Below are 23292 nucleotides of genomic sequence, written 5' to 3' on the forward strand. Positions count from 1 at the left end.
CCATGTCGGCTGCACGAACGACAGGATGAGGAGAGTTAATTATTTATTTCTTTTTTATCCCTCAAGGCACATTTTAGTAAGCACTCTGTATTAAGAATGCTATTATTTTCCCTTATAACCATGTTATAATGGAAAATACAGTAAATTGACTTTAATCAATTTACTTACATCATCTCCTAGCAACCATGCGTGAAAAATCGCACCGCATCCGCACTTTCTTGCGATTTTCTTGCAGACCCTTTGAAAAAACGCAGAATATAGAACATACTGTGATTTTCATGCAACGCGCAAGTGATGCGTGAAAATCACCGCTCATCTGAACAGCCTCATTGAAGCGAATGGGTCCGGATTCAATGCGGGTGTAATGCGTTCACCTCACACATTGCACCCGTACAGAAATCTCACCTGTGTGAAAGGGGCCTAAACAACTGACCGGTGGGTTGTCGAACCCCCACCGATTTACCCATCTCTCCTGAGGATAGATCATCAATATCTAACTCCAAGAAAACCCTTTAAACCCAAAAGGCCATTGCACTAGCATATTACCATTAATGGCAGTTAGATGGGTGAACTTCTGTCTGAATTGTTTGAACATAGCAATTCGTGGTAAATTTGTAATGAATCGAAATTCTGGTCAAACATTGGCGAAGCTGACAAATCGAATTCTTCAAAACTTCGCTCATCTCCAATTAGGTTAGATTTGTGAAACTTTGAAAATGCTGTTACAGTTTAGTTTGCAAAATACAACATTTTTTATTCTATTACAGTTTATATAGAAATTAGAAGGTTAAATGAGAATTCAAATGAGCTACTTTACGGAATATAAAAACTCAGACAGCGCAACAATCTCTGATCAGTTTCCCTCCACAGATTCTATAGACCTACATCACAAAAAGTTCCCACACAATAACTTCCTTATTATTGTTTTAAGGTAGAACTTAATTTAAAGCTGACTTGCAAAGATACCGAAAATTGGCAAACCGCAGGAAGACTTCTCCTGTGGAGCTGAAATAAATTAAGTCAACCAATAATGAAAACCTGCTAATTCAGTGGGACTTGATAAACTGCGCAGGCCGTCAAACTGCATGCAGAGCGACCGCAACATTTTTCTATTATACATAGTCATATTTGTATGCTGTTCTTCTGTGCCCAGTCCTTTAGTAAAGATGCTGAATGGAAGTATTGTACAATTAATATCAAAACTAGACTCTTACCTGAAGTCGGAATAGGTTTGTACACTTCCAGATACTGTTCTCCATGAAGCATCTAGGTATAAAACAGAATAAAGAAGTTGCATACTGATCAGGTTTAGGTGATCAAGACAGATCGTTTTTGGGTTTAATGCCCGTTAATGAGCATAAAAAAAGTATTTTAAGTGTCTTGAAGCCCCAGTAAACATTGATAGAAGAGGTATTATGTCTGTCTCAAAGTCGTTGGGCGTCCAAAATAAAAGGTTATGCTAAATTAGTACTGAAGAACTCGAATGTAATTTTTGTAGTATTGCTCCATTGGGAGGAGACACTATACTATTCTGTAAGACTAGCTAAACTGCTCAGATGGCAAGTACAATGAGATTTCTGGCCCCTTGGTAGAGCTTAGATTTCCTTCTCCCTCTCCATCGTGTTGTCAGCCCATCCCTATGCGTCTTCCCTACATCAGCAAATACCGCAGTGCAGACAATTAAGGAACCATGCACAGAACCTGACACCACAAAGTCTACAGCAGAGGAACGGGAATACATAAGAAATATCCAGGATGTAAACATCCGATCCTTGTTCTGGAAGGTACTATGCCGTCAGCACCTTGCTATTCTGGTTTAGTGAAAATCATTCCTTATAATACTGGCTGATTCATATCATCTCATCGGGGAGCACATAGAAAACTTTAGGGCTCATGCTCACAACCAGATGAGTTTTGTGGTCCACAAACCACAGATCCAGGTCATGTGAATACCACCATTTTATTTTTCCCTTCTATAGAAAAATCCTACTCTTGTCCACCAAATGGACAAGTATAGGACACGTTCTAATTTTTTTATTTTGCTGGAGTGTGGCATGGACAAACTGATGAAGGCAGCACACTGTGCTATTTGCGTTTTCTGTAGCCCCATTGAAATGACTGGTTCTGCATCCAATCTGCAAAAAATGCGGATTTGATGCTGCACTGTGCATGAGTCCTTATTTAAAAAAGGTAAATATCCGGGTACATTGACTGACAAGTCAGACAATTATAGAGAACTGTTCCTATGAAAGCTAGTTACCAATACCCACCCTGTTTAAAAGGTGCCACCAAATCAACCAATGAACAAGCAAATGCTCATTTCTGGTTAACAGATGGTCCTGGCCAGCAACAAATCCCTATAGGGACGAGCAATCGCTCAGCGCCAAACAGATGACTGCTGCATGTAAATGCAGCTTCCCCTATGCCGATGAGGAATCAGTTATCGAGAGCATTTGGTTTGTCGCCAATAACTGCCTGTAAAATTGGCTCGTGAGAAAGGACCTCTCCGGAGACAATGATCGAGCAGTTATCAGGAACTAGTGATGTGGATCTCAGCTCTGCTCAATACGTAGCCAATGATCATTTCCAATCACTGCCTAAAAGGAACCTTAAAGGGAGTCTGGTAGTTGCATTAGTGAAGTGTATGGGATAGACTCGAGGAGGAGCTCGTTACAGGCAAAACACTTCTGTAACTAAAGATTGATCTGTCAAAAGAAACATGCAAGCCCAGAACAAGATCTTTCTGATGCCTGAAAGATGCGCATGAAAAAGTTGCACAGAAAGGCCATGATTAAACAATTTGTAATTCAAACCATTATAAGTTATATCACTTCATTAGTGTGTGAGGTAAACGTACTGAAATCAGATCTATACATGAAATAAGATAGGTATTCACAGCCACATATCTATGGGCAGAGTTCACAATAAGTTCACGCCAGCGACCTCCGGCGCTCCAGCTGTTAAACTACAATTTCTTGTCTGCACCATTCGTTTCAAGAGCAACTCCGATGGTGTGCATGCCGGGAACTGTAGTTTCACAGCTGGAGCCGGAAGTTGCTGGCCTCTGGTTTACGTTGTACACAAGTACATAGAAACAAAGTAACTAACAGTGCCATCACCAACTACTCTGAGGAATCGTTGGTAGCACCTACTGATGTGAAACCAGCATCTTCATCTCCTGCAAGTCTCAGAAAACGTTGTCTGCTAAACTCCAATGCTGGCCAGAGGACTTTCAATTAGTAACTACCTACAGGATAGATAAATAACTGAATGCTGATGGTCTGACACCTGGAACTCCAATTGATCCCAAAGAGGGCTACCAGAGCCACTTTGAATGGAATGGTACTGCACGTCAGTCCAACAGGCCATACATTCCCATGACTAGTGGATAACTGTCCACGTTAATCCACCATTTGGAAAGGGATCTCGTGGCCCCTTACCCCTTATTCTTTAGATCCATGGAGGATTGAGCCAGAGTCAGAGCCCCCAGGATCTGTTATGCATCACCTATCCTGTGGATAGCCTTTTAAACACCTGATAGTGTCCTGTTTGAGATTTAAAAAAAAAAAAAAAAAAAAAAAAAAAAAAAAAAAAAAAACAGAAGAAACACTCAGTTTTCAAGAATGGGCCTTTAGGCTAGAGAACCCTTTGATTGTCAAGGTCCCAATTTTGTTTCCCTTCAGTCTTTGTTTCTAGTACAATAAGTAAATGCAAAGAAGGAACTCATTCCATTGGCATTCCCAAAGTTTAACCCAATATGACAAGGCAATTGTACAGTGATCATAAAGCCTTTAAGTAACATTTCTATTGACTACTGAATGAATCATTTCTGGGGTAAACAAAAAACACAGAAACCATCGTCAAACATGAGAAATTTCAGGGCACAAATCCACCAGTTGTGTTAAGATGTCACCACTTCAAACAATGATCTATAGACTATATATTGTCCCTGCAACCCTTGTTAAAAGGAATCCACCAGGAAACTGACCGGTAATCCAGGTACAATGTATTGTAGTGACACCTTTCACAGTTAAGTGCACCAGGGGCAGACCCAAGCCACTCAGTCGCTCCTCCTGCTTTCTCTACCAGCCCCTCCCTCACAGATTCAAAAGGCCAGGCTAAATGACTATGCAGGAACCTGGTCCTACCAATCAAAAAAGGAGGCTGGTATAGGAAATAGAAGGAGCAAATGTCCAGAGTGACTTGAGCCTACCCTCGGTGCACTTAGCTGCCGCTCAATGCTCATTTGCATATAGATTACAAGTATAATTTTTATCTAGATTGAAGCAATGGATTGCTAAATTAAAGGCATCATTACATTCAGCTGAGCTAGCCAACAGCGAAATTCACCAAATCGAAAACCAAGGTACAGTAGCTCAGAGACTAACAGTGTATGTTGCATCAAATCTACTACAAACCTTATGATGACTTACCTGTGTAAGATCAATATTAAGGCCTGGAACTGAAGCAAGTCCTCCGCCCATAGTGGCAGCCTGAGCAGGAATGACTCCGAAAGTTGGTAAACAGCTATAGTCGTCACTCATTTCATAAAGGAACTTCAGGTGATCTGGATCCTTGGTGGACATGCCCACGCCAAGAGCATATAGAATAGGATGTATACTGCTGTACTGGTACGTGGCTGTAGGTAGCTTCTTTCCAACTGCCTGAGCCTACAAGCAACAAGAACAGAACACGTAATATAAATGATTTTCCACATGCAAAACACCTGAAAACACTATCTAAAACCTGTCACCATGAAAACACAATGAAGCAATGTCATGTCCTAGAGCAGATTGATGTATAGTTTTGATGGCTAAAGATTTAAACAAATATTAATTTATTTAAATCTATGCTCATTGTGATTTTAGCAGTCATTTAGGTGATCTTATCAGTGATCGGCAGCATTCCCTGCAGAGATATCCAGCCATCAAGGATTGGGACCATCCACATGGTTCGTGCACAGAGCTGAAATTGAAATTTACATGAATTATTTCCAATAAAACTATAAAATAAAAAAATAAAAATCAATCAATCTGCTCAGCTTCTCCTGCTCTATGCCAGGATGTCTGCAGAATGCTCTGCATAATGGTGGTTTACTTCTAGTGGTTTACCAACCTTGAAATGACTGTGTAAACCGTTTAAATGCTGTGTGATTGGTCTGTAGCTTAGATGCCGCTGTACGGCTAGAATCACATCTGTGCCAGGGGCTGTCAGCTGCCTCCATTGCAGATTCTGTCAGCAGCTGAGGCAGGGTGCTGACCCTCCTTAAAGAGGCCAGTCCTGTATGGAGACTTCGTGGAAGTACTCTATGGTATGAAGACTTTAGGCAATGCTCCATGGGAAACTGAATATGCAAAGAGGCATCTCTCTCTTCTTCCCCCCCCCCCAAAAAAAACATCCCGCCAGCACCACCTATTGGAAGTGGCTCCCTAGGAGTAAAGATCTGAATTTCCAACAAGCCTTTGGATTTGACAAAGCAATATAGAAAGACAAAAAGCTATTTTTTCTGACACCATGCTTGACACCATGAGAGAAACCAAACAAACCCCATTATAGTCCCCGTAATGGGGTCCATCAGGCAATGTTGATGTACATCTGACAATTTATTTTTCTGATCTTTAAACCCCTTAAGGAACCCCGCCATACATGTACAGCGCTGGTGGACGTCCCTTAAGGACCGGCACGGTACATGTATGGCAGGCTGATAGGGATGGTGCAGGAGCTGCGCCCGTCTGATCAGCGGCACGGACCCGGCGGTCACTGACAACCAGGCCCCTGCTGCATAGGCAGACATCGGTGAAAACACAGATGCTGGCCTATTAACCCCTTGAATGCATGGGCAAAGCTGACCGCGGCATGCAGAGGGTACAGGTGCCCTCCGCATCTCCATCGGGTCCCCGATGGCAGAGAAGGCAAGCCCGATGCCTTCCTTAGGCTGGGTCTCAGACAGGCTGTCAGCATACAAAGCGCAACACCAAGCAATCAAAGATCAAAAAAGCCTTATGCTCCCCCAAAATAGTACAAAACAAAAATGAGCCCCTACATAAAACTATTGGGCAAAAAAATAAATTATATGGCTTTCAGAATATGGAGACTCCCCAAAAAATCTTTCAAAATACTTCCATTATGTAAAAACTGAAACAACCAAAAAAAGTCAGTCATTCTGTATTGTTGAGTCCATAACAACCTGCTCTATAGAAGGAGCACATGATCTAACCTGTCAGATGAACACTGTAAAAAACAAAAGTGCCAAAAAACTGCTATTTTTTGTTACCTTGCCTCACAAAAAATGTAATAGAGCAACCAAAAATCATATGTACCCTAAAATAGTACCAACAAAACTGCCACCTTATCCCATAGTTTCCAAAATGTGGTCACTTTTATGGAGTTTATACTCTAGGGGTGCATCAAGGAGGGGGGGGGGGGGGGGCAGTCTTCAAAACGTGAAATGGCAACCTAAAATTATCCCAGTGAAATCTGCACTCCCAAAACCATATCACAGCAGTTTACGACCACATATGGGGCGTTTCTGTAAAGTACATAATCAGGGCAATAAATATTGTTTTGTTTGACTGTTAACCCTTGCTTTATTACCGGGGAAAAAAATTGATTAAAATTGAAAATCTGCCAAAAAAGTGAAATTCTGAAATTTAATCTACATTTTCCTTTCATTCTTGTGGGTTAACCAAGTTTGTAAAAATCAGTTCTGAACAGCTTGAGGGGTGTAGTTTCTAAAGTGGGGCCATTTATGGCTAGTTTCAAATTTTTAAGCCCCACAGTAACTTCAGACCTGAACGGGTCTTTAAACATTGGGTTTTGGACATTTTCGTAAATTTTAAGATTTGCTTCTAAGCCTTCCAACAACCCAAAAAAGAAAATGTAATATACAAAAAGATCCAAACAAACTAGACATATGGGAAATGTAAAGTAATGACTATTTTAGGAGGTATCACTATCTGTTTTAAAAGCAGAGAAAATTAGCTAATTTTTCAATTTTTATTTTTTTTTATTCGGCATTTATAAATAAAAATGAAATATTTTGCCTCAAATTTACAACCGTCATGAAGTACAATATGTGATGAGAAAACAAGCGTTAAAGTTACCACAAAGTGACATGTCAGATTTAAAAAAAAATGGCCTGGTCCTTAAGATTTAGGGTCCTAAAGGGGTTAAGGGAACAGAAAAAACAAATGAGAGATGTGAATCTAGCCAAAGTCAGTCTCAGAGTCACATAGCCACATCCCTGGCGTTTATCTCATACTTATGCGAGATTCCTATAGGGACCTTACAAATCCTGTCCACTTCTCGCACTGCTATGTCCACTGGTCACTAACTATCCTCTCTCCCTGTCTTTAGAGGCAGCATATTTCAGATGCTGGGCAGCAGACTGTCCACTGCCAGTAGCAGAGCAGCAATCACAGCAGTACTAAAAGGGGTTTTCAGAGATTGGGGCCGTATGCACACGGCCGTTGTGCGGCCGTTCCGTGCATTGGGGACCGCAATTGTGGTCCACAATACACGGGCAACGGGTCGGGCCCATTCAACTTGAATGGGTCCGTGGTCAGTCTGCACCACAAAAAATGATGGCGTCATTTATTTGCGGTGCAGAACGGAAAGAAACACCACGGAAGCACTCCATAGTGGTTCTGGTGTTCCATTCCACATCTCCGTGGAATTGGGGTCTGCATCTGTGATGCGTGGTGCACGCGGCCGGCGGCCATGGATTGTCAACCCGCAATACAGCCACAGCCGCAGTGTGCATGAGGCCTTTTACTGATTTACCAATCCCTTGGATAGTTTCAGTATCTAATCTGAGGTCCAACACCCAGGACCCCACCGATCAGCTGTGTGATTAGACACCTGCGCAAGCAGTAGAGCCCCAGCATTCTTTGCTCACCAAGCACAGCACTGTACACTATAGCGGCTGTGCTTGGTATCGCAGCTAAGCCCCATTCAATTCAGTGGGGATGAGCTAAAACTAGGCCATGCGACATGGCCTGGGTTAAGGTGAGAGAAAGCTGCAGCACTATTGCAAGTGCCGATGCCTTCTGAAATATAAGATCGGGTCATCAATATAAGAGCCTCTGAAGACCCCTTTAATACATTGAATAAATGGTGCATGCATGCAGGCAGACTGGGGAGAAGAATGATGGAAACTAGTTTGTTTTTACATTAGTAACCCCACAACAAGCCCTAGCAGCATGGAAACTACTGTGCTGCACTGCGCTATGCAAGATAATGAAAATGAAAAATACACACTCCGCTATAGTGGCATCACCTGGTAAGCATTCAGCATGTCTGGTGAACAGCGCCATATTATACTCCTATATTATCTCACAACTACAAGTGCAGAACTTTTTTCTGGACAGCGCTAAACAAAACATTGACCCTCAAAGCTTGTCATCTCCTGAGTGACACTAAACAGCTTCATACAACACAGGTCATCGTCTATAGCACGCGGCATGTTGCTTTTATGTCCAGCACAGTCTTCAGTGACCCGTCAGCTACAGCGAGTGCTCCACAACCCATTCTAGACACAAGTTCATGACAGAATAACGAACGTGACGAGCCTGTTCTGCAGCGCGGCGGATGGGCATGGAAACATTAGAGGAGGGTGCTGTGTAACAAAGACAAGCAGCAAGCATTAAGCTGAAATGGGACAGCAGGATGGTGGCATATATCACCAGAATGAGAGACATTAGAAACAGATGTCCGCAGTGACAGATTTTAAAGGGCTGAACATTTCTTCTCTCCTGAAAAGTAATACAACTTAAGTAGGAGGCATTTCATTTATATAGACACTCAGCACCGGATCTGCTGTAATGCTTGTCTGAAATACCCATGTATTTCTTGCAGACAGGTACAGCTGAGATTTTGTAATAATTCTTATTTATACCCTTCTGAGGATTTTGTATCTCAGCGCTAGGTGTACAGAAAAGACTATAGACTCTGCACAACGTCATGTCCATACAGCTTACCAATGGGGAAATAACTAAAGTGAATTTACACATTTATTTGCAATTTGCTGATAAGGACAGCAAAGATGGAGAAAGCAGTCTGCTCCGTATTCTTTCCAGTGGCAGACTGATAGGGAAAGGCTAGAACAGCGGTACGTACTGGTAGCAGTGAGCAAAATAATTAAGCAAATCTTCTTCCAGGATACGCATACTGGGACGGGAAATTGCTTGGAGGTTGCGAGTCACCTTTATTTAGACAAAAGGATGTCTGAATGAGTTCTTTGCATGTTCGACAGCAAAAACCTCCAGGGACAGAATGGACCTTTATCTAGAGGCCATTCTATCAGTGAACAGGAAAGAAAAACCGGAAAAATAATTAACATTCTCTTTCTGAAGCTGAACCTGCGGAGTCTGCTCTGCAGCCTTCACAGCGCGCATCTCTTATACTAAATCATGTATTCAGTTATGTTACATATGTGTATATTTTATCCATCACATGTTTAACAAGAGGCCTGAAGCATATGTCACTTTTCATTGTATTCAGTAGAAATCATAAAGGCAGGGAAACCATATTGGAATGCAACGAGACAGCAGTTCTGCCTCAGACGAATGCATAAAGCCATATACAAATGCAGAATTTTACGGAGTAAACTAGAACATAGAACAGAATTTTAGGATCCATTTAGACCATTCCAAGATCCAACTAACTTCTGTTTAGCATCTTCAGACATACATGGAAGACAAAGGGAAATTGTGGTCGACATAAAAGTTTGAGCCCAAAAACTCATAGCCTTTTACATATATGAATTACCAAGGCTCTGGAGAATATTCCTTGGAGAACATAAGACAGCGGCTAATGAATTTAAAAATCTAATGCAGAAGATAAATGAAGGTGAAATTACCCTCTATGGAGTGTTGATAGATCTGACTGAAATATGATGGGGGTTTTCCAGAATTACTATAGTTATCAGGTGTGCTCATGTAGTCGCTTGCCTCATGTACATCTTCCCTATGCTTTCTCTTCTTCTGTTGAACTATCCTGACCCATTTTCACCATGTAAACAAATCTTTCTGGTTTCTTTCCATCCTGTAAGAAACCCTTCCTGTTGCTGTATCCAACCAAACCCATGATGCACGCCTTTCTCTTCCAAATCTCCAGCACCACCCCCTAAGAACGCACATCTAGTTCATGGCTCCTCCCACCCAGTTATAGACATTCCAACATTACAGACCCGCCCATGAACACATCATAGGAAATAAGAACTAGCTCCATGGACATGGCCAGAATGGAAGATATGAGCAATAAAAGATAAAAGTACATTACAATATTATAGCTACCTTCAGAAATGATTTTAAAGGATGTTTATGCAAACTGGAAAACCCCTTCAAAAGTCAAATCGGATAATACAACCCCCTTGATGCAGATCCTCAGAATCCAGATGCTGCTCACACAACAGCCAAGTCCACATTTCCCTTGAGGAAGTAGCGCAACAGAGGACTCATTTAATGCAACGAGTAGTCACGAATTCCAATGTTACACTAAGCCTACCTTTCTAGATAACGCAGTAAAAGTGGGGGTGGTAACCCCTACAAAGAATTCATAAGGAGACATGAAAAACAAACTACTTTGATGACCAAACTCACCGGGTCAACAGAAGAAGTCCGCTGGCTTGTGGGATTCATAGAAATGCCTTCCTCAGAGTCAATGGATGACAGGACTGCATACAGAGAGCCGGTGGACTCTAAATCAGGATAAGAAAATAAAACAGATTATAAATATTTCTGCATTTATTCAGGTAGAACACACCAATGTGATTGCAACTGTATTATGGCTTGTGATACTACTGTACACCCTTTAGTAAGCCCCCAGCCAACCACTTAAAATGACGCTGTGGAGAGAACCTCCTGCAATAAGTTTCATCAACTTACCATAAGAGAGCTACAATAATGGGATCTAGAGAGCTCTCCTGAATCAAGCAGGTTTTATACTCAGACACTAAGCCAATTTTAGGTAGAAGTAAAATGCACATAATTTCAATGTTTGTCCAATGCATGTGTCAACATTATAGTTAAATCAATGACCGTGAAAGTATCAAGACACTGGCATAAAGACTACTGCAAGGTAATTACGAATATGCACCCCTGAGGACTTCAATTGCCTACAGTATACATGGGTGCCTTTTAACAACATTTGTACAGGTGTAGCATTTCTAAACATGAGTGATATCACTTCACATTGTAAAACAAAAACCATTGACAACTTCAATTAAAAATGCCCTGCCACTATTTACTTTCTTACAGACTTCCCAGCAAGGGCGATTCATGGCGGCAATCATTTTCCTGATCCCCACGGCTGGGTTGCAGCTCCATCGCTGCCCAGCTGGATCTGCAGGCCCAGAGAGTCTCCCTAAGTCAACAGCTGGGTGGTGACAGGTCATTCATCAGTGTGCTTTCTGCATCTCTAAGTCTATTCTGCAAAGGATGGAACATGTCCTGTTCTTGGCCATAAATACAGACCACAGACTCATTGAAGTCAATGCAGATGTCACTTGGACGTATCTACATTTTTCAGATATGTTTTGTTGAATGCAAAATACAGAGTTATTTGAATGTACCCATAGGTTGCAGGTCCACCATATAACCCAACAAAAACCACCTATAATTGGCTTGAACAATCCACTAGGAAAGACTGACCACACTTGAGTCATTGCTTCTGTTCTTAACTGAAGTCACACATCTCTGTTGCATCCATCATAAAAATGGATACCAGAGTTGCCTAAATGTCTTATAATGGGGTCCATAAGGTTCTGGGATGGTGTCCAAATGTGGTCCATCAGTGTTTCAGAGTGGTGTAAAAACATGATGGGATCTGTAAGACAGCCTCCAACTCAGATGGGAATAGAGCCCAACCTATACTTTGTACAACAGAGCAGGCACAGATTATCTTCTAATACAGGATATTCTCTAAGGTAATTACGGTACATCATGGTCAATCTGTCTGGTAGAAGCCCTATGGACTTAACTTGGCTCAGAATGTCTGCTAGTGTGGCTGACTATAGAAACTCCTTACAGTACCTTAGAGATCTACAAGTTGGTCCTAGGGATGGATCTACCATGGTGACACAACTTTCCCCCTACTAATGCCACTGAACATTTTCATCCCAAGGAAGAGACCCAATGGCGGCACCAAATTTTAGACCTAGTTACTTTCAATACTGTACAAGCACATTTTACCATTCCTTTTTTCTTCAGAGAGCAAAAATCACCAACAAGGGGAAGCGACTGTTTAGCTGCAATCAGCATAGCATCCTACGAGACAGCAAATAGGATTTCCTTGGTTTGATGTTCTTTGCATTTTTCCTTAAGGTTAAAAAAAAGGCTTAAACGGGCGCCTCCAAGACAATATTTCATAGATCAATTTGCAGAGTGAAATATTTTTTCACATGAGGCCTGCAGAGTCAATCAATGGCTGAAAAAGCAATTAAACTCTGCACAATTTCCTGTAATCTTTAATACTTCCAACGGAGCATTACTCTTCTAGAAAGAGTATAATCCGAGCGCAAATTGTTCCAAACTTGTGAATGCCAGCTATTGCTTTCCAATGGTAGCAGGGTCAGGAATCATTCCGTCTCCGCACCTCAGATATCCGCCAAGCATGTGCACACTTGTAGACACCAAGTCAGAATTGATTTCTCATTTAAAACATAATAAAAAGGTGCTTTTCAAATGTACATCCATCCGTGCGCCAACAGCAACGTAACGATTTCATTACCGCCTCCTGGACTGCACGTGGTGGAAGAGGGAATAAAATCGTTCTATTGTATATCTGCCCCATATGATTTATCAGCTGGAGGAATAGTAATATTGTATCTGACAAACCTAAGACTTGCATAACAAAGATGAGATGTTGAGAATAGTGTTTTCAGAAAGCATTCAGAATGCTCAGCATTGGAAACAGCAGGAACATGGCGAGTCAACATAATACACCCCCCCATTTTAAATAGTTCCTCCACAAGCTTATTTCTTAACAGACAACAACAATTATTGCAATTCATGACCATCATCAGCAAGAGAAAAACTGAATGTGCAGCACACCCTGCTGTGACGAGAGGAGGTAATGAAAGCATGCAATGAGGAGAAATTAAATCACCTCCATTGTTTTGCAAAGTAGCATGGCAAGGGCAGGAGTACGAGGGACAGACCGCTACATCAAATGGAAAAAGGCTGCCACCCTGTAGAACGCTGCTTAACGGTAGAGCGGCCAGGGAAAGAAATACACAATTGGAATATTTTTTTTTTTTCTTAAGAAAATGTGTTATCGAAGCATCAGGAAAAGGTTTTCCACATAATGAACTGTAACTCATTTGCATAGGATTATAAATGAACTAAACTCCCTTATAAGAGGAGATAAAACATGGATCATCAAATCACCATGCACAGATGAAGCAAAGTTAAAATGGTTATGCAGTTCTGTGGTACTGGATTAAGACGAAATACAGTAGGCCAACCGGCAATTAGACATTACAGCATAGTATCTGAAAGGCAAACCCTGCTCTGCTGCATCTGTAGCCTCTCCTGATCAGTCTGGTTTTTGTAACTAAAAGTACAGTACATAATCTGTCATAATGCAGATAGGGGAGTATAGCAACCTTCTAAAATCAATTCACCATTTCCAACCTCATGGGGGGAGGGGGGGGGGGAATTGTTCAGCATTCAGTTATTTTGTCTGTAAATAAATGTCCTGCATTTGTCAACATTTGGATTTGGTTTTACTATCCACAAAAGAGACTGTGTGAAAGGAGACATACAGCTCTTTCACTGGTGTCATGCCTTTATTATAACAGAAGAAATAACGAAGGATCAAAACAGCGCCCCGCGAACCCTGGTCACTTATAATGGGGTCCATCGACGTTTCCATCACTTTAAACAGAAAGAATAACACTGCACATACAGCTATTCTTTCAAATGTGGAGGAAGCCCTGATGGATTCCATGCATGGAGGTCTAGGAGGAGGCAAGAACTTTTCTACACACTCCCTAGACAGACTTTCCCCGCCCTGCCTTCCCCCTCCACATGAAACAACAAAGCATGACATTTGTAACTGCACCAGACAAGCCACAAATTAGACAAGGGAAGAAATATCAATGACAATGAGAAGAACAAACCATTAAAGTTAGAACATCAGGTGTCCGGGAAGGTTTTAGACTGCGTCTCAGCTCCCTAAGACTTACTGTTCCTGGGATATTCCCCAAAAAATAACTAGCATTAGCCAATAGAGGCCAGCAAGCCTTTCACTTAAATCCGAACTGCCATTTACATGGTCACATGTCCCTTATTAGCCAATAGAAGCTCGCAGGTCCTACTCGCAGGTTTTAGCAGTTAGCCATGCCGGCACAACTACAATGCTATATGCAGGGGAGCAGAGGCCACTGTTAAAGGGGGGGGCCCTGTGGAGGTCACCGTTGTTGACATTTTTACGACACACGGAAACATAAAATGAAAGATGAAATATGCCTGTGCGAAGCTGGGTCCTTCTGCTAGTAGTTTATAAGGCTGAAAAAAAGATATGTCCATTCAGTTCAGTCGACTATCCTGCAAGTTGATCTAGAGGAAGGCAAAAACCCCTGTGAGGTAGAAGCCAATTTTCCTCACTTTAGGGGAAAAATTCCTTTCCCGACTCCAATCAAATTAACTCCCTGTATTAACAACCCATCTCTATTAGCTATAGCCTGTAATATTATTACAGTCACGGTGGGGAGTAGGGAAAACTCCCCACCTTAAAATGTGGACCCGGTGGGAAAGGCAACTAGGCCAGGGGCTGGGATAAGGGAGCAGGTCACCTATTACATCCCTAATCCTCACCATATGAGCAGACCTGGATGGTAGGATGGCTCATACCCAGGAAACCTAGGACCCCTAGTTGCCCTGAAAATCCTTCAAAGGGCAGAGACAACCTGTTCATTACAGACACGGATGAACAGGAGTCTCCACTGGTCTAGCTGCAAGAAAACAGTGGAGACTGAACACAGTAAATGGTTCGGCAGGTAAGCACACCATACAACACATTTACCTGCCGCAGCAACACAGACTGGAACCTGAGCATGAGTACTGGTGTCCACACACCATACAGGACACAGTACAAACAACCACATCCACGTATCCAGCACACCAGTTACTGCCTGGAAACCCCCATGCAAAACAGACATGGCGGCCCCAGGCAGAGCAGCATCCAAGACTTTTAGTTCACCCTCTGGGGAACCCCGGGACCCCCTTACAGAGGCACAACAATCAGGGAAAATGTCTAGCAACATGCTGTACTACAGACACCAATACACCAGACATGTAACACTAGACAAGACAATACCCACCATATGAACACCACACAAATAAGATGGGTAGAGAAGGGAAGGTGACACCGGGAAAACAAAGACCATGATGTTTCACAAGGTGGCCCTCAAGCACTGGGCAGATGGTAGAGGCCGGGCAGGAGCACAGCTCCAGCACACAGCAAGGGTGGAGGAACACTGCACTCAGCCAACAGGCCACAGGCAATATAAACCTTGTGGCCACACCAAGGAAACCCCTAAATCCCCACCAGCTAATTAACCCCTCTAGCACCAGACAGGAAAGACCTGAGGAGAAAAGGAGGAGGCACCTACATGCTGCAACCACAACACGTTGCCGCTGGCAACAGCATGCACAGCAACAGTGTCACGGCACACCCCACAGAGGCCGTGACAGTTACACTCCAGAAACACATACAGGCTCACCATCACCTCAGGATAAGTTCCATAGTCTCACTGCTCTTACCGTAAAAAAAAAAACCTTCTATGTTTGTCTACAAACCTTCTTTCCTCCAGACGAAGAGGATGTCCCCTAGTCACAGTCACAGGGATAAATAGATGGGAGAGATCTCTGTACTGACCCCTGATATATTTATACATAGTAATTAGATCTCGTTGTCTTTTTTTCTAAAGTGAATAACCCTAATTGATCATCTTTCTGGGTACTGTAGTCCACCAATTCCAGTTATTACTTTAGTTGCCCTCCTTTGAAACCTCTCCAACTCTGCCATATCAGTTTGTTCACAGGAGCCCAGAACGCTACACAGTACTCCATGTGTGGTCTGACTAGTGATTTGTAAAGTGGTAGGACTATGTTCTCATCATAGGCATCTATGCCCTTTTGAGGCAACCCATTATCTTATTGGCCTTGGCAGCAGCTGCCTGACACTGGTTTATACAGCTTAGTTTGCGGTTCACAAATTCTTAGGTCCTTTTCCATGTCAGTGTTACCAAGTGTTTTACCATTTAGTATGTACGGGTGACTTGAATTATTCCTTCAAATGTGCATAACCTTACATTTCTCAGGTGGTAAACCTCATCTGCCACTACTCTACCCAAGCATCCACTCTATCCAGATCCATCTATAGCAGTATATGGTCCTCTTCTGTGTCAATTACTTTAAACAATTTTGGGTCATCTGCAAAAATTTATATTTACTACATGAGCCTTCTACAAGACCATTAATATATTGAAGATCATGGGGACCAATACTGACCCCTGTGGTACCCCACTAATGACAGTGACCCAATCCGAGTGTGTACCATTATTAACCCTTTGTTTTCTATCACTGAACTGTTACTTAACCACATACAGTTTCTCCCAGTCCAAGCATTCTCATTTTATATACTAACCTTTTATGTGGTACAGTGTCAAATGCTTTGGAAAAGTCCAGACATACAATATCCATTGATTTGCCACGGTCAAGTCTAGAACTTACCTCCTCACAGAAACTGATTAAATTAGTTTGCCATGACTGATCCTTTATGAAGCCATGCTAATATGGCGTTATTTGCTCATTTTCATTAAGGTACGTACTCCAAGATAGCATCTCTTAGAAAGCCTTTAAACAGTTTACCCAAGGCAGATGTTAAACTTACCGGCCTATAGTTTATGGGCTCTGTTTTTAGACTCTTTGAATATTGGCACCACATTTGCCATGCACCAATCCTGTGGAACGCTCCCTGTCAGTATAGAAGCCTTAAATATCATAAATAAGTGTCTGGCTATGACATTACTTCTCTTAGGATACGGGGGTGTATGCCATTTGGTCCTGGCGATTTGTCTTTTTTAATCTATTTAAGACGCTGCTGTACTTCTTCCGGGGTCAGATAGGGCACTTAATTGGGAATTTACATTTACATTCTGCATTTCATCTGACAGTTTATTTTCTTCAGTGAATACAGTGGAGAAAAAAAAATAAAAATTTAATAGCTGCTTTCTCCTCATTGCTGTCTGCAACTCATCCCTCATTACTCTGTAGAGGGCCGACACCTTCAAATTTATACTTTTTACCATATATAATTGAACATTCTAGGGTTAGTTTCACTCTGGCAATTAATCTTTCGGTCTCTAGTTTGGCTGCTTTTATTTGTATTTTACAAATATTTTTTTTCCCCTTATATAGTGTGTCAATGGTTTCTCGCTCCCTCCCAGTTTTAGCGATTTAAATGCTTTTTTTTTTTGTCATTTATTGCTTTCTTTACCTTTAACCACATTGTTTTTTTTCTTGTTCCTCAACCTTTTATTCCAATAAGGCAAGTACCTCAATTTTTTTTTAGGATGGTTTTAAAAATATCCAATTTTGTGGCTGTATTTTTTTGAGGACTTTGTCCCAGTTCGTTATGGCCATGACCTCTCAGTTGGCTAAATGTAGCTTTTTTTGACGTATGGTATTTTTGTTCCTCCCTGTCCTCCAACCTGCACATCTGTTCTGTCAGGTCTATTGGTTAATACCAAGTAAAGTGTGGCCGTCTCCCTAGTTGGGTCCTGAACCAGTTGGGAAAAAAAGGGATTTTTTTTGGCTATTGCCAAGAACCTGTTTCCTTTAAGAGATGACCAGGTTTCAGTTTCCCAGTCTATATCTGGGTAGTTGAAGTCCCCCATAATGACAACCTTATGATTAGCCACCTTGTCCATTTCGTTTAGAAGTAGATTTTCTGTGGACTCTGGTATATTAGGTGGTTTATAATAAACTCCTATTAGTAATTTATTCTCATTTTTCCCTCCATGTATTTCTACCCACAGTGACTTCACATGTTCACGTCCCTCACTTAAATCTTCCTGGAGTGTGGGCTTTAAACAGGTTTTGGCGATCCTTTCTAAACAGACTGTAACCCTGTACGTTAACCTCCCAGTAAAAGCTATCATCCTGCCATGTCTCAGTTATTTCCACTATGTCATAGTCCTCCTCACACATCACTAATTCCAGTTCCCCAGTTTTATTAGTCAGGCTTCTGGCATTAGTATACATACAATTAAGTGGTTTATGTATATTTTTTACCCTACACCTTTCCTTCTGAACTGTTCTAGTCCCTCCCTCCATTCCTACCCAGTTTCATTACCTTGCCCCAGGTCTCTATCTGCACTATCTTCCCCTCCTATAACATAATTACCCTCCCCCAGTCCCTAGTTTAAAACACTCCAACCTTCTAGCCATCTTCTCCCCTAACACCGCTACCCCTTCACCATTGAGGTGCAGCCCATCCCTACGATAGAGCCTGTAGCCAACAGAGAAGTCAGACCAGATCTCCAGGAACCCAAACCTCTTCTTCCTACACCGGTTCTTGAGCCACTTGTTTACCTCCCTAATCTCCTGCTGCCTTTATGTGGCTTGTGGTACAGACAGTATTTCGGAAAAGACTACCTTCGAGGTACTTTTCCTAAGCTTGCGACCTAAATCCCTAAAATCATTTTTAAGTAGGCTCCACCTACCTCCAACTTTGTCATTGGTTTCAATATGGACCATGACTGCAGGAACTTCTCCAGCCCCTCCCAGTAATCTGTCAATTTTATCCGTGAGGTGTCGAATTCAAGCACCAGGAAGACAACATACCGTTCGACGATCCCGGTCTTTGTGACAGATTGCCCTATCTGTACCCCTAATAACCGAGTCTCTCACTACCAGCACCTGTCTGGCCTGCCCTGCTCACTGGAGCTGACATTCCCCTGACTGGCAGAGGAAGTGTCTGGCTGCAGCAGTGCTCTCCCTTAAACTGACACCCCCCTCACCTGCCAACCCTGCAAACTTGTTGGGGCGTGTCAAATGAGGGCTAGCCTCCCTGGCACTCTTCCCTCTACCCCGCTTTCTGTTATCCAGCTAGCTACCTCACTTTCCTGAGCCTCCATACTAACACCCTCCCCCACATCTACCCCATAGAATGCCTGCTCAGTGACCAGCAAACTCTGTTCCTAATTACCAACGCTTCTCAGTGTTGAAACCTGCCGGTTAGATGTGCGATTCCAAACAGGCAATTTGCTTCCATTTTGAACAAAGATATGCACCCTGAAACGGCTTTTCCAGGACTGCATACATTAAACAAAATGTGCACTGGACTGCGCTGTCAATAATGGAACACATACTAAGTGGGGATTATGCAAGAAAAGAAAAATACAATATTGTGCAGTGATTAGAATCTAACTTACTGTAGTCCTCTCCTAAGGTCCCTGAATCTCAAGTCACGTAATCTAAAGTCACACACTTAATACAAACACGTGAATGCTCACAAACTCACAAAGTTCTGCTCCCAAAAAGCTTTAAACCAGACTGCTTTTTTCCTCTATCATTTATTCTTATGACTATGTTGTGCCATTCCTCTATTACTCCTGCTAGACTTTTATAAACTAGGCTGGTGCTGTGAACAGCAAGTTCAGGACAAAAAATAAAAATAAAAAATACGCGCCATTTCTTTGCAACTTGCTTTCATGCAACTGTTCTACAGGTAAGATATGGCTGTAAAAAACACGGCCATGTCACAGAAGAGTCACCAATTGAGTAAAAGTAAAATGTTTTTCTCAGCAATGTGGGCAGATGCGGCTTGCTACACAAAATCCATCATGTCTGGATTTTCTGCAATAAACACACCAGTTGTGGCCACACCATTAGCCAAACGTTACATGGCTTTCATTTTAAGGGGGGCGGTGGGGGAGGTACAGATCTCAGTTTAGCCAATTGGTGGTGTGTCTCTGCACAGGCCAACACTGGCAGCACTGTGCAGGGACCCCCCCCCCCCCAAAACTAACACCCAGCTGTACTTTAACTTCTTGCAGGAATAATAGAATAAAGGTGCCCCAAAACTGCTGATTTGTCAGGAGAGGTGACAGGTCCTCTTTAAGAGATGTAAAATTAGCATTTAGAGACAGAAGGATCATGTCAGGAAACGAGTCGACATGTCAATTGGGATTCATGCGAGAACGTTCATTAGTGAAGCCAATTGTAATAGAAAGGTCCATTCTCTGTTCCCAGGAAACAACATTTGATTTAACAGTGTTTAAATATAAAAGGTTTTCATACAATTAGGAGGAAAAATAAAAAAGATGAAATTACAAATCAGATGCTGACTCAAGAGCACAGTGACCGAGCGCTCCTTAGACGTCCATTGCTCTGTTTATGCCTTAAATGTCAGGATGTGAAATCTCTCCTGGGGGAGATATGTGCAACTATAGAAAGAGATTTCAATCTTTTTTTAACAAGGAATTTTCATCAAAGAGGAAGCAGATAACACATTTTCAACAGTGCCACTGGGATAAGAAAGATCTTACGGAGCATAACTGTAGCTTGTTTACCGTCTCAAGGACTTCCATGCATTTTGCAGTGGGAAGATGTTGCAGCAAACGCTCATCCTCTACACCATAAGCCTTGTTAATGGCAGCTGGCTCCCCAGTCACACGTGTCAAGGACACTGCGGACATATTATGGCCTAGGGCCCAATTAAAGTGCAAGCAGCTTTTTCCTTGTGTGTCCAATTTAAAAATTCTTTTACAGAATCAATGATTTGTATACATTTGTTAATACAGCGCCAGATTGGCTGTGGCGCCAGATCATCAGGGCAATTCTTATAATTAAACTATGTAAATTTGCTGCCAATCACCAAACACGAGCAAATCATATGACAAGAAAAACAAAATGCTCAACGGAGATGTACACAAAGCCTTAGGGCTGTGATGCCTATCCTCCAGCACTCCAAATGTAGTAAAACTACGACTCCCAACATGTACACTTGCTTGGCTGTTCTCAGAACGCCATAGAAAGACTGGAGCATGCTGGGCGTCGTTTCACCACTGGAGTGCTGGAGGTTAGCCATCACTGCCTTAGGGTAAGGGCTACATATGGTGGGTCAATAGTGCATCAACTATCAGAATTCCGCATCAGCAACGTCTGAGCCAATTTGGAGTTTGTTGCGGAACTCGCTGCAGAATTTGTTACACTACATCTCCAGATCTGCAATTCAAAAAGGTGAAATTTGTGGCAGAAATGCAAAAATAAAGCAGATATTCTGCAGATTTAAAAACTGCAGTGCAGGCCAAGTCATATGCAGATTTTGTTGATTAAACTTTCTAGTGCGAGGATGAAAGTTGCTAAAATCTCACCAAGTTTGTTGCTTTTCTGCTATAAGCGCAGCAGATTTTTCACACAAAGTTCCACTTGAGAAAATCTGCAGAATTTACGCTATGTGGTCATACCTTCAAATCAGTGGAAAATATTTACAACAAAATGAAGTCTTACATTTTTTCGCTCATCCCTAGTGCAGACCATCAGGTGAAGAAACTTTGATACTTCTATAACTTGTGGTTTGAAAACCTATTTGGAAAGGCACCAGTGCTTGCAGTAGCACACCACCTTCTCACAGCTTTTCCTAGGCCAGCGACTACATCTTCACCGGTCACTTGGCCTAGGAACAGCTCAGCGTCAGACGTGAATGGGGCTGAGCTGTGATACCGCGCACAGCTGCTATACAATGTACAGCACCGTTTGGTAAGCTGCGAGAAGGCTGTGGCGCTCGCAGGGGCCCCAATATCTTCTCAAACAGCCGATATGCAAGGGTACAAGGTGTCGAACCCCCGCCGATCAGATGACATATCTCGAGGACAGGTCAGTTAAGTCCTGGAAAACCCTTTTAAAATACAGCGAAATTATAAGTTTTTAGAAATATGCTGCATAGATCAATGTCAACCCGGTCACTCCCCAGTGTCGAGATCAGCATCAAAAAGTCTTGAGCACCTAAATCTATGCACATGGGAGTTCAGAAAGCTGCAACTTAGGCCTCATGCACACGGCCGTGTTCCGCGGCCGAGAGCGGACCATGGAAACCCGGCCGGGATTCCTGCTGACAGCATGAGCGCACGGTGTCATAGCAACCAATGACGCAGTGCGCTCATGCTGTCAGCAGGAATCCCGGCCGGGTTTCCATGGTCCGCTCTCGGCCGCGTGCATGAGGCCTTAGGCTATATGACTTTCTTACACCAGGTCATAATAAAAGACCCCCAATGTCTTTTCAACCACGGCTCCATATCTAAAAGAATTTCGGGAGGGTTCTAAAACCAGACAGTTCCCAGTAAACACTGCTAATTTCTTAGTATCTGATCTATACGTATATTTCAAATATAATCTTTTATTAATTTTTCGTTCTCCAATTTCCCCGTCAGCCTGCCGACAATACTAGGGACAAATTATTGTATTCAATACTTGCTGTGCATATCTGAATACAAGAATGTTCTTTAAGATTTTATGACATAGGAGATGAATGAAGTCTGAAGAAGCTATACAAAGCATAACAATACTAATTTAAATCGGCACAAGGTCCACTGACGTGATTAACCCACGTCACTGCCAACTTATTGCACCCTACAGACGCAGCAGTGAACGAGTGATAATTTTTTATACAACACGCAGATGTGCCTTCGCGCGCACAGTGGGAGCAAGTTATTGTATGCCCACCCTAGACCATCAGGAACATTATAAGCAATACATTCAACCAGTAAACCACCCTATGCAGATATTGCAGCTGTACAACGCTGGAACGTCTTTAAAGGGAACCGGTCACCATGAAAAACACAAATTAAGCTACAGGCAGCATGTTATAGAGCAGGAGGAGCAGAGCTGACTACTATATAGTTTTAGGGGAATACATTTACTGTAACTTGTATTTTCATTTAAGTTCCTCATCACTCTAAGCTTTGAAGTCCAGGAGTTAAACCCATCAGTGATCATTATGCTATTCATTCCATAGCGCTGTACATATGAGAAGAGGTATACATACATACAGACAACTGCAACAAGCATGAACAAGACGAGTTACAAACTGGCACAGAAGGAGAGGGCCCTTCCCGCGAGGGCTTACAATCTACATGTTATGGGAGAAGGACACAGTATGAGAGGGTAAAATTGGTCTCTGTGGTATAGAGGCAGCAGGGAAAGTAGCTCAGATGTAGGGAGGGGACAGGTTGTGGACAGCCTTGTATGAATTTGCTAGTATTTTGAACTGAATTCGCTG

The 23292-nt window shown here is 42.4% G+C and overlaps 1 protein-coding gene across 1 annotated transcript in view; it reads right to left on the reverse strand.

Annotated features, from left to right (window-relative positions):
* Positions 1–23292, reverse strand: part of HSD17B4 (hydroxysteroid 17-beta dehydrogenase 4) — a 242657-nt gene that overhangs the window by 122730 nt on the left and 96635 nt on the right. The window contains exons 12-14 of the mRNA XM_044275890.1: positions 10602–10699; positions 4434–4670; positions 1215–1266 (exon numbers count right to left, since the gene is read on the reverse strand). Of these exons, the coding sequence (XP_044131825.1) occupies positions 1215–1266; positions 4434–4670; positions 10602–10699 (387 nt within the window). The remainder of the gene's footprint in view (positions 1–1214; positions 1267–4433; positions 4671–10601; positions 10700–23292) is intronic.

This window comes from Bufo gargarizans, chromosome 1, assembly GCF_014858855.1.
Source record: "Bufo gargarizans isolate SCDJY-AF-19 chromosome 1, ASM1485885v1, whole genome shotgun sequence".
NCBI classification, from domain to species: domain Eukaryota; kingdom Metazoa; phylum Chordata; class Amphibia; order Anura; family Bufonidae; genus Bufo; species Bufo gargarizans.